Raw genomic sequence first — 11,971 nt, forward strand, 5'->3', positions numbered from 1 at the left:
TATGTTAGTTCGCATGGTCTCAATTAATAACTAAAATAAATTTTTAAACATATGTAAATTAAGTTTTTTTAATTGCCACATAATATAATTTATTTAATTTTTTTCACAGTATAGATTCATTGCTATAAAAAATAATCATAATGAATAACGTTTGATTTTGTTTCTGAAATAGTAGATACCAACAACATAAACGATGAGCGTTGATTTACTAAGCCAATAATTTTAGGCATAAGTTGAAAGATTTACCAAGAAAAATAAGAATTGTGCAAATTTATTATTTTAAGATTTCATATTTAAGTTGCTTTATTAGTGCTAAATTTTCTGAATCATTCAGAAGTATGGGGTCGTAACAAACAATTACAATCTGTTACAAATAATATATTAAAAACTCATTTCTTGAATTCAGTCAGACCAAATCAATATTGAAACCAAAGTACACTCAAATCAAAATCAAAAATCAAAGCAAGGACACTCAGTAAGTAGATGTGTAAAATGAACAACTGAAGAGACATGTATGGTACATCTGTAAATCATCAAACAATAGGTCCAACCACCAAAATAATGAAGTATACTTCAAGTAAGATCATCCTCCTCAAGTTCTTTCGCTTTCAGCTTTTCCTTCACCCTCAAAAGAAGTGTGGTCTTCCATGAATCCTACACAAGTTCATGGCCAATGTTCATGAGCAACGGACATGGAATGAAAAAGAAACAAAATACAGCTTTTCCTTGGTTTTCTATTGACATATAGAAGAATCGACAGGGAATTTGTGGAATTTGATGAAATGAAAAGAGTGTAAGCTCAAACCAACTACTTCAGAAACACTATATTGCAACTCATCGCTTTGACTCTTTAGTTGAACATTTTATTATGGCCAAAAACAACAAATACTTTTACCGCATAGTCATGTTGACATGGAAAAATCCTACCAAATTTGGTTACATATTTACATATTATTTTAGCAATGGAAACAAGACTGCCTAAATTCAAATACATAATTTGCAGTAATTGAAGAGTAGAAGAAAACGAAAATTACACTATAGGTAATCAAATAGAGGTTAACTTTCAGGGAGAAATTTAAATGAGGTGTAAGCTAAATGAAAATATTTCCATATAAATTACAGTGGAAATATTTTTTGTTAAACACTAAGTATTCCTATTTTACAACTTTTGGAGCTTACCAGTGGGGTCATGCTATCAAAATCCTTCACAGCATCAGTAAACTTCCCCACATCTTCTTCATCAATAGCAGCAGCAATATCCTAGCCACCAGGATTGGAAAAAAAAATGTCAGCATTACATCTGGGAAATGTATGGCTGAATCAGTAAAAAAGTATTCATAATAATATATATACATATGCATATAATAAGTACCAAAACATAATAAAACATATTTATGCAGAAGGCAGTTCGAAGAAGTCCACATATTCTTTATATAATCTACTTGGCCATTAAAATTTAATAATGATACTCCTAAACTAGTCACCTACCGCCAACAATCTACACTCTCGTGTTGACGAAAATGTTGGATCCAATTCCTGCAAAATAAATACATATCCAAAAAATTGAGCAACTAGTAATAGGTCCCGTCTCCAGATTCAAATTATTGAAAAACTTAGACCTGATATCGTTCCAATGCATTGGTTATAGCAACAATGTCCCCTTTACAGAGTTGACAGATGCCAGCATTCAGCAGGTGTCCTTTAACACCGTACTTCAATAAATTGTTGCTGAGGGATTGACGAGCTATATCTTCGTAAATCTCAATTGACTTTTGATATCTGAAGATTATCAAATGGAAACAGTTAATATTCAATTTAACATAGCAAGAAGGTCCGGATAAAGTTCCTTCTATTTAAAAAATAAAGTTACCGTTGTAATTAGAGCAAATCATACACAATAACATGTGACCTATACCAGATACAGCAATGGACTGACTTTTGTTCATTCCATGTACCTAAGTCAACATATTATGAATTGTGGAAAGAAACATGCAAGAATTCCATTAAGATAATAGGCCATTCCAATAAATTCTCAGTGACCTAAGCTAACCTGAGAGTAGGTTGGACAAAAAAGGAACTTAAAAAAAATACCCGAAACATTGTTTCAAGAAAAAAATACTATAAGTTCTAACCAATTAAAGAATGAATCTAAGTTGAAGAAATATAAATCATCAATATAATAATATTGATACAATATGCAGAATATACAAAATCTTACTGTTCTAACTGAGCAGCAAATTGAGCAACTTTTTGTTTGCATTGGTTCGCAGTAGTTGTCACCTCTTCATTTTGATAAAAATCAGCCGATTTTTCATAGTAAACAAGAGCTTTCTCAATATTCTGTTCAGACTCATACAATTCAGCAATTTCCTGTATTTAATTTGTAAACAAGTGAAACCAAGTTAAAACAAGATAACAATAACTCCAGTAAACTCATACTTCAATGCACTTGATTTAAAATCGATTTGCATAAGCTGGGATATGAATAATTTATAAACGATACCAAGGAGAAGGGATACCAATACATTATATACAACAGATAGCCAAATATGCGTTTTCTAAATATTATGAAGCAAAAATGTGTATGTGTGCATGCGTTTGTGCTTGTGCACACGCTTGTGTATATGTATACCTTTAAATATCTAGCAGCCATAGAGAGTCTTCCAATGTCACAGTAAAGGTTTACAGCACGGTTTAAGCAAGATATAGCCTCTGTGTTCAAAGAGAGAAAATCGAACTTTAGTTGTCTTCTAACTAATTCAAGTGAGGAAAAACTAAGATAGGCTAAACCAGTTTTTATTTGCTTCTGTTTAGGATTGTAATTGTAAGTTCCAATCCAATATGCCAGTTAATTTTAATATGCCTTACACAAAAGATAAAAGTATGAACCCCCTACTTAGAGCTTATAAATACAAAGTCGGTGTTTTATTTATACATATGGAAAGATTGAACAATGAGATAACAAATATGTTTCACATATCATTTGTCCAAGCATAAATGCCGCAACTGATTTATATGATTTGTATTGATGTCAATACAGAGAAATATAGAATCTAAAAGGAATTGGCCTTGCTGTGGGGGAGCGTGATATTCGTTTAAATCAGAAATCACAAACTAGAGAGAATCTTAGTGCATGCATACCATTTATATTAGTTTTCTTGTAGCAATGTGCAGCGTCAACATGGGCCTGTGCAGCTTCATGCTTGCTTTCAGACTAGAAACAAAAAGACAAGACAACAATGTCATTGCAGGCTCCATAGAGAACTAAAGGATGCAAAAGAGATTCAACACTATAAACCCCACCCCAGAACCCCAACCATGAATGATACCTTCAAATGGCAATTTGCTAACTTTAGGTATGTCCCCCCAGCTCTGTCCCCTGAGAAATACCACAAAATAGATCAAATCAAGAACAACAAACAAAAGAGCTATTCACTATTCCATCCTCAATTATAAAGTTATTCAACAAAATAAAGCGAATAAAAAGTCATCAATGTAAAAGTGAAAACAGTCACAACATAACAGAAAGAGTATGGTTAATCAGTTGATCACAGTATCAACAAACTTCTTCTACAACTCGAATTTTTCTATTCGAGTAATTGATCAAATGGAAAAACAGGTAAAAACTATCCATCCAGTAAAATCAGATAAAAACTAATTGATTAACGAGAGTTCAGCATTCGGAATCGGACATCGAACACCTAAAATCAACATTCGCCGATTGTACTAATACTAACAACAATAATAAAATTAGCGTCTATGTCTAACTTAATCATCGTATAACTCTAAAACAGAATGAAATTAGAAAAAAAAAATAGAGAGAAAGAGAAAAAACATGATTTGGCAAGCTTGAAGGAATTGGCGGCTTTCTCGAAGAGATCTGCAGCATCCTCGTATTTGGAGCCAAACAAGGCCCAGCCACTGAGCTTCTTCTCAGCTTTCTTCTCGAATTCTTCGGCCTTCGACACCTGATCCGCCATTTTTCCTCCGATCAAAACTGCAATGGGTTAATTAAGAGAGTTAAGAGAGTTGCAGAGAATCATAAGCTAAAGAAGAAGATATAAAAGATATTTATTATATTAGACTGTGTTGACCACCAAGTCCAAAACCAAAACCGCAAAACTAAGAAACAAGAAAAGCAGCGTAAGGATGGGTTAAGGAGAATTATCAATTTTCCCTTTTCGAGAAAAAAAAAACGTTTCCTCAATAGCTTTTGGAGCAGTTTGGGCTTTTTTCTTCTATGGTACACATCATTTCCGAAATCCTATTTTCGGATTAGGGTTTCTCTTTTTCAGTTCTTAGATAGCATGAAAGCATAAATTTGTTGTAAAAAGGAGTATATATCACTCCCTTTCGAAGATCTATATTCAGTTTACATTTGTGGTGTGTGAAGTGAAAGTGAGAGAATAGCGTGTACCTGAGTTCTGGAGATAAATTCGTGAGTGAGTTTTTCGGTGCAGGTTGCGTGCAAGAACGATGCTGTGGAAAAGTGGCAGAGCAGTGCCGCGTGATCGAATGCAGGGAGAAGGGGAAATGGAGATAAGAGCATTGAAAAGCGGTGCTGCGAAAAGACCAGGTGAGGGAGAAGGGAGAAAAATATTAGTTGTAAATTTCAAAACTCATAAGCGTAATTATGACATTTCAACACGTTTGAAGGGGGTGCAGATTGAAATGTTTGGGGTTCCGGAAGCAATTTGTAGTTTATCAATATCTGTTTGGGCTTTTTTGTCTATCAATTTGAGGAGAATTGTTTCTCACACCATTATATTTTCCTTCTGCATCCCATATATACAGAAAATCCCCACTTTACACTTCTAGTTTACAGATTTTTTTAAATTTTACAATTTGAAAAAATGTGACATTGTGCAATTCTGATTGAACATTTTAAAAGTGAATGTATATATAAAAAATACTTTCAAAATGCGTAATATAACAATTTTTAACTTCTAAATTATAGTTAAAAGTAATTTTTTTTCATAAAGGAAAACTTTCAAAGTTATACCATCTCAAAATATATTTTCATAAAGTAAAGCCCCCCATGTTAAATTATCCTCTTTTTTACTCCTTCTTTCTTAAAGCACCCCATTATTTATATTGGATTAGTCTATTATTAGTCACAAAACTCTGTCTTTCGCACCTAAAACTTAAAATAGAAAATTATAATAAAATATAACTTGTTATGTGCTTAATGATTAACCAACCAACCTACCTTTTTATACGTTGAGTGGTAGGACTTATTTGGGTAAGAATGTGATAGATATGGTAATAATGGGGAGTGGAAACAATTGTTTAATAATGATATATATATATATATATATATATATATATATATATATATATATATATATATATATATATATTTATTTATTTATTTATTTATTTATTGTGTGATGTCCTGCATTCCCAATCCCATTTATTTTATGCAAAAACAATATCTTTGCAACTACAAATATTCTCATTGTTGTCATTAGAACTAGATATGTAATCGAGTCCGTTTATTTAAATTTTTACTCGTATAAAATGGAAAAGAAAAAATAAAAATGTTTGTATAACCTACATTTCAAATGATTTTCAAGTTTAGTAAATACCTATGTCTTATACAAGTTGTGATTTATTTGTTAGATATTAGATATGTACAAGTCATGAGATTATGAAATAAAGATTTAAAAGAACAAATATGGTGATTAGTACCACTATTTAAAATCTAAGAAGAGAAGAAAAAAACAAAACACATGGGTTTGGTAGTATATTGATGAAGAACTTCATACTACTCTCTAGAGAAATCAAACTGAGCTTCAACTTTGTCATCCTTCCCGACATGAAGATCGGCAATAGATGAGACAATATCAACCATACTAACAGAAGGTTTTGAAGGAAGAGGTTTGATTTGGTGATAGCCTTGAGGCAGACCATGTTTAATCCAACAATTATCAGAAGTGTGATTGGTTCGGTGATAATGGTCACAATATGTGGGATTGTGGTCACCAGACTAAGTTAAGTGTCCCCGTCCACGATTACCAGATAAATCACCACACAATTTTTTACTATGTCCCTCGTGAAAGGCAAGATTGGCAATAGAGTCTTGAGAATTAGAATGAGAAATTTAACTAAATTCACGTTATTGTGGAAGAATCAAAGATAAAGTTTTCATCAGAGTACGCATAGGCTCCATGAGCATAATTTGGGATCGAACTTGCGAGAATTCATCATTTAGTCCACAAATAAATTTGATGACACAATCATCGTCACGCTCTTTTTAGATCTTGAAAATCAAGTCACATGTGCAAGGACAAGCACAGGTCCATACAAGAATCGTGCGATACATAAGGAGTTATTTCCAGAGGATTTGAAGTCGTGTGTAATATTGGGAGATGGTGGAATCACCTTGTCGACAACTCTGAATTTCCTCTTATAAATCGGCAATACGAAACTTATCGCCATGAGAGAACCGTTGAAGAAGATCGATACATATATCAGACGCAAACTCCATCCACATTACAAATTGTTTAATGGCGGGCGTCATTGAGCGAGTGAGTCACGAAATTACCATCTTGTTACAGTGTTTCCAAGTTTCATGCAAGGGATCATTAGAGGGTGGACATAGAAGGGTATCGATAACAAAACAATTATTGTTTTTGGCTTCCAACGCAATGAGTATGTCATGTCGTCATTGCGGATAGTTGTTACCGGAAAGAAGAGGAGACACAAGACAATGGCGGGATTCTCACCAGAGTGAAGAAATAGGGGATTTGTGAGGTTTGTGAGAAGATCAGAACATGGATTAGGGTTCATTGGGTTTGTGGGAGAATAGAGAATGAAGTAGGATTTATCATGGCAGAATGCGTACAATAACATGTACAAATAGCAAAAGAAGTGTTTGGTGAAAAACAACTCAAAGAGAACTTTCTTTAGTGATCTATTAGAAACTTGAAACTTGTCTAATATATAGAATACAAATTCCATGATATAAGACAAAAGGAAAACCTAATATGTATCCTCATAAAGCAGAATTAGAATATTTGATAATAATATAAGAGAATACAGAATATGATATCTCTATAAATAGAATTAAACCCATAAAATTATAATTAAAAATAATTTTAAAATACTTTATTTACACTTTAAGTTCCTTAAATTAAATTAAATTAAATTAAATTCAAATACAAAGTGCAGTTAATATTAAATTACATAATAGAATATAAAATTGGTTAAATATATTTAAAAAATAATTTAAAATTATATAAATATAAAAAAAAGGTTAAATTACTTTTTTGGTCCCTTTATTTATCAAATAATATTAATTTGGTCCTCAAATTTTTCGTTATCTCAATTTGGTCCTCATTTTCTTAAAAATGATTCAATTTGGTCATTGCCGTTAATTTTGACCAGACGGTGTTAAAGTCAACGCCATGTGTCAATTTCTGTTTTTTTATTTATTTTTTTGAATTTTTTTGTTTTTACATGTGTCACTTCACAGTTGTGGCACGTGTCAAAATGACTCAATTTGGTCCCTATATTTGTTTTTAGTTTCAATTTAGTCTCAATTTTTGTAAAAATGAAACAATATTATCCCTCCTTAAATTGACACTCAATTTAATTTTTCTATACAACTTATGATGATATTCTTAATAAAATTGATATTTTTGTAAAATAGTTGTAGAAATATTTTTAAACAAGTTTTTTTTTAGTTTTATTATTAAACAAAGTTAAACCCCAAACTTAATTTCAAAAATTAACAATTTTGTCATCATATATAAAGGCATCAAGTGTATTATATTATACAAACTTAGTAAAGATTAAAAATCAAATAACTTGTCACACATAAGTTTAGAAATTAAATTTCAAGTTCAAAACAAAACAAAAGTCTAATGTTTTATATAGAATTTAAAGTTAATTTAAAATATTCATAGAAATATGTAATAAAAATGTTATTTTTAATAAGAAATCACCTGAAATTTATAAAAAAGTAAATTGAGTGTCAATTTTATAAGGGACAATATTACTTCATTTTTACAAAAATTTGGACTAAATTGAAACTAAAAACAAATATAGGGACCAAATTGAGTCATTTTGACATGTGACACAAATGTGAAGTGACACGTGTAAAAAATCAAAAAAATTCAAAAAATAAGAAATAAAAAATAAAAACAGAAATTGACATGTGGTGTTGACTTTAACACTGTCTGATCAAACTAACAGTAAGGACTAAATTGAATCATTTTTAAGAAAATGAGGACCAAATTGACACAACGAAAAATTTGAGAACCAAACTGGTATTACTTAACAAATAGAGGGATAAAAAAAGTAATTTAATAAAAAACAAATTGGGAGACCATGACCCCCTTAGTCATTGTTATAGTCTACCACCACTCATCTCAAATCCCTTAAAGTAAACAACACAAATTTCTTTTCCCACCCCATCTCAAACCCCTTCTTAAGTTTCCATTAAATAATAATAGTAATAACGATATCAATTCCTTAATTTACGTAGTTGATTTGCTAGATTCATGAAAACGCAGTTCATTCTGATACTTGTATGATTTCCATGATAAATAGTATCTGCAATGCAAAGTACATGGCCATGGAATATGTCATGAGTTTATTCATATATTGATGTTAATATATAGTGTCTCGTTGACTTATAGGTACTGTGTTACTTGAAATGATTAACATACAGTTATATACACCAATTATTTAAAATGAAAGTCAAAAGAAATAACACAGTATGAAAGGAAAAAGTTAGTTTTACCATTCTAACTTTAATACATAGCCATGTATGCTTTCTCAGACACAATAATGAACTGTTATGATATCTCTCAACAATTTTATGTTCAAGAACAACACTATGTTGTTATCAATCAAACTAATTATATGTATTTACATTATCACATTGTGTGGTCTTTCATCTTTCTTACTTAGTGATTGGATTAGGAAACAATAAGAAAGTGAGAGAAAGAGAATAGAACATATAAATGTTTTAGATTAAGAGAAGGAATGGGAATGAAAATTTGTTAATAATTTAATAGATGTGTTAAAATAAAGTAAGTTTGTAAATTAAGATATTTAAAAAATTATCAAAGCGTCTTTGGATTAAAAATAAAATATAATTAAATGTTAAAACATATTTAAATATCCTTATATTTTCATTATAAGATGAGTATTTTGTGATTAAATACCCGTTCATTTTTAATATCCTTTTATAGACAACTTTACAAAATAACTTGTTAGGAAAACTTTTAAAAAATTGAAATTAAGTGTTTATTAAAACTAAAAAAACTTGTTAGAAAAATTTGAATATATTTAATTTAGTTTTTCTTTTAATTTGATCACAATTTTCATTAATTTTATTTAATTTGTTATTTTTTGTCGCATCGTAATTTTTTAACGAAAATATAAACAAAATTAGTATTTAAGTTTACGAAATAATAATAGATACGAAATAGCATGTTGACTCTCAAATACATTTTGAACATTTCATTGAAAAAAAAAATATTTTTTATTATTTATTATTAAGATTTAAAAAATTCAATAAAAATGTATATTAAAAGTCAACAAAAGTTATATTATTATTTTTATTTACACAAAGATCCTATACAAATTAAAATTTATTGTACAACAATATAGCTAAATCATTTTCCTAATATACATATTTAATTTAATAATAAAATGTTATTTATTACACACATAACTATTTATTATATACATCGAAAATGATTTTTTTTGACAAACATTACCTTTTATTGATAAAATTACTAAATAGAGTAATTTTTTATTTTTTATAAAAATTACAAAAATAAAATAATATAATTTTATAACTTTTTTATCTAAAATAATTATTTTTCAAAGTTTATTAAACAAAACTTTGGTAGAGTACCATTTCCCTTGTATACATTACGAACACGCAAAATATTATGTTATGAGCTCCACATAATAACTATTACATAGTAATTATGCATAACCACGTAGTCATAGTCATCGTTTGACACGTAGTTAATTATGCTTTCTCTTTTTTTTAATAGTTACTATCATCAATATATTTTCTGTGCATGATTTTTTTTAACATAAAGTAAAAATAGTTATGTGTGTAATGTCATATGTTATCTATATTATGATTTTCTTAAGATAAGAAGAGTGTTCATGAATCTAAAATTCATTACAAGAAAGAAAAATAAGTTATGAAAAAGAGAAAATAACTAAATTTCAGAAACTTGGCTACTACAAATTTATTAAGAAAAATATTTTATGATTATCAAGGATTCTAACTCAAGTAAAATATATTTCAACTCTTGTGTACATAATACATATATTATTGTTTTTTTTTCACAAAAATCACAAATGCTTTATTTAAAAAAAAAAAAAAAGTTGTTGAAGCCAGATAAAATTATTAAAAAATCATTAAGAAGGAAAAAGAAAAATCCATATCGTATTTTGCCATGTGTTGAATGTTCCTCAATAGTTGTTTCCACCACATCTTGTCTGTTCATTTTTTATAGAAAGAAAATTTAAATTAGGACTCTAACGCTTGGATAAAATGAGTTCAATCTTCTAAACGAATTGTACTTAAAGTTTTAATGTTGTACATAGGTAGTGGAAAACACATTTTTCCTTATTAATAATGCAGTCGTACGTTGTTTAGAAAATAACTAAACTTTAGCCTCCCTTTTGCACGCAGTAACACATATTATTCTCATTAGGATAAGCATAAATATGCTCACTAATCACGTTTTAAATAAACTAATAATGTTTTTTTTTTTCTGATATATAGAGGAATAATCCTTGCCACACATTAAACCAGTGCCAATTTCTATTGTCCTTTCCGCATTGCATTTATCCTCCTCAAGGTTCCACATTCTTAATTATACCTATTTTATATGTCTCATTCTTATCCATTTATTTTTCTTCCCTAATGCTCCATCAAACATAAATAAAACTTATGTTAAATGCACTAATTAATACCATTAAAATCCATGCTTATCCATAATATTGATCTTCCATATTTAGAAAACTTCTCAAACTCATTATTCTGTGTATTTGATGCAGAATCATCTTTATATACAATTAATTAACAAACTAATCTTTCGGCCTTTCAATTTTTTTATCTATTTTAATTCTAAACAAGTATTATTTATACTATATGTAGGCGACCCTGTGTAACTACCGACCTAAACCATTTATATCCAGCTCAAATATAAAAAGATGATTGACTAAACGAGATAACACACATGGCAACTTAGCCGCCTACTCCAAAGAATAGCACATAAGGAAGAATTTTTAACCTCAAACTTAGAAAGAATGCAACAAGGCCTCCAATGTCGGCTCGCTAACAAAGAGCTTAGGCTTGGCCCAAGCCCAAGCCTATTTGTAACCCAAACATTGACCCAATGCAATGAAGAGGGTCCAACCTATGAGAAGGGAAAAACATAATTAATGACTCTATAAATGCACGTGGGTCCCAACAATTAAGAGGTACGTTTTCATTAATTCACTAATATGATATTTGACTTTTGAGAGTCTTTGCTAACTTTCCTTTCCGCAAATAACTTTCTAAGGTTCAGACCGTCAACATTAGAAGAAGACACATCCAAATCAAGAAACAATCAGTCTGAAAAGATAGTGATCGAGGTAAAATGTGATTTATATATATATATATATATATATATATATATATATATATATATATATATAATAAATAGTAAAGATACAATGAATCACCGTATTTTATATATTTTTTTTGTTTTTAGGTTTAAATCTCTACCTATAAGAATTAGGACCAGAGAAGAAATTTGTATATATATTATCTTTAATTTCAGCTTTTAAATTATATAAAAGTATTATACGTGAAAAAGTTATAAAAGAAAAGAAAATGTTATGCCAGAGAAGGATGGTGGGAAATGATTGATTGAGGCATGAGTTCCATGCTTGAGCTTAAGGTTTGGGGGGAAAGAAGCCGTTATCAACGGAATTTTGTAGG

General features: G+C 29.6%; 1 protein-coding gene across 1 annotated transcript; it reads right to left on the reverse strand.

Annotated features, from left to right (window-relative positions):
• Positions 1–365: 365 nt before the first annotated feature.
• On the reverse strand, positions 366–4,597 carry LOC114186022 (alpha-soluble NSF attachment protein 2-like). Its single transcript, XM_028074015.2, has 10 exons — positions 4,418–4,597; positions 3,836–3,997; positions 3,330–3,379; positions 3,142–3,214; positions 2,633–2,712; positions 2,219–2,370; positions 1,620–1,779; positions 1,489–1,536; positions 1,180–1,260; positions 366–654 (listed from the first exon to the last, which is right to left on the reverse strand). Exons 2-10 carry the CDS (start codon positions 3,978–3,980, stop codon positions 574–576), a joined length of 870 nt encoding a protein of 289 aa, XP_027929816.1. The 5' UTR covers positions 3,981–3,997; positions 4,418–4,597; the 3' UTR covers positions 366–573.
• Between the last annotated feature and the right edge of the window lie 7,374 nt (positions 4,598–11,971).

Source organism: Vigna unguiculata, chromosome 5, assembly GCF_037176805.1.
Source record: "Vigna unguiculata cultivar grain cowpea cultivar isolate G323 ecotype 2 chromosome 5, ASM3717680v1, whole genome shotgun sequence".
NCBI lineage: Eukaryota > Viridiplantae > Streptophyta > Magnoliopsida > Fabales > Fabaceae > Vigna > Vigna unguiculata.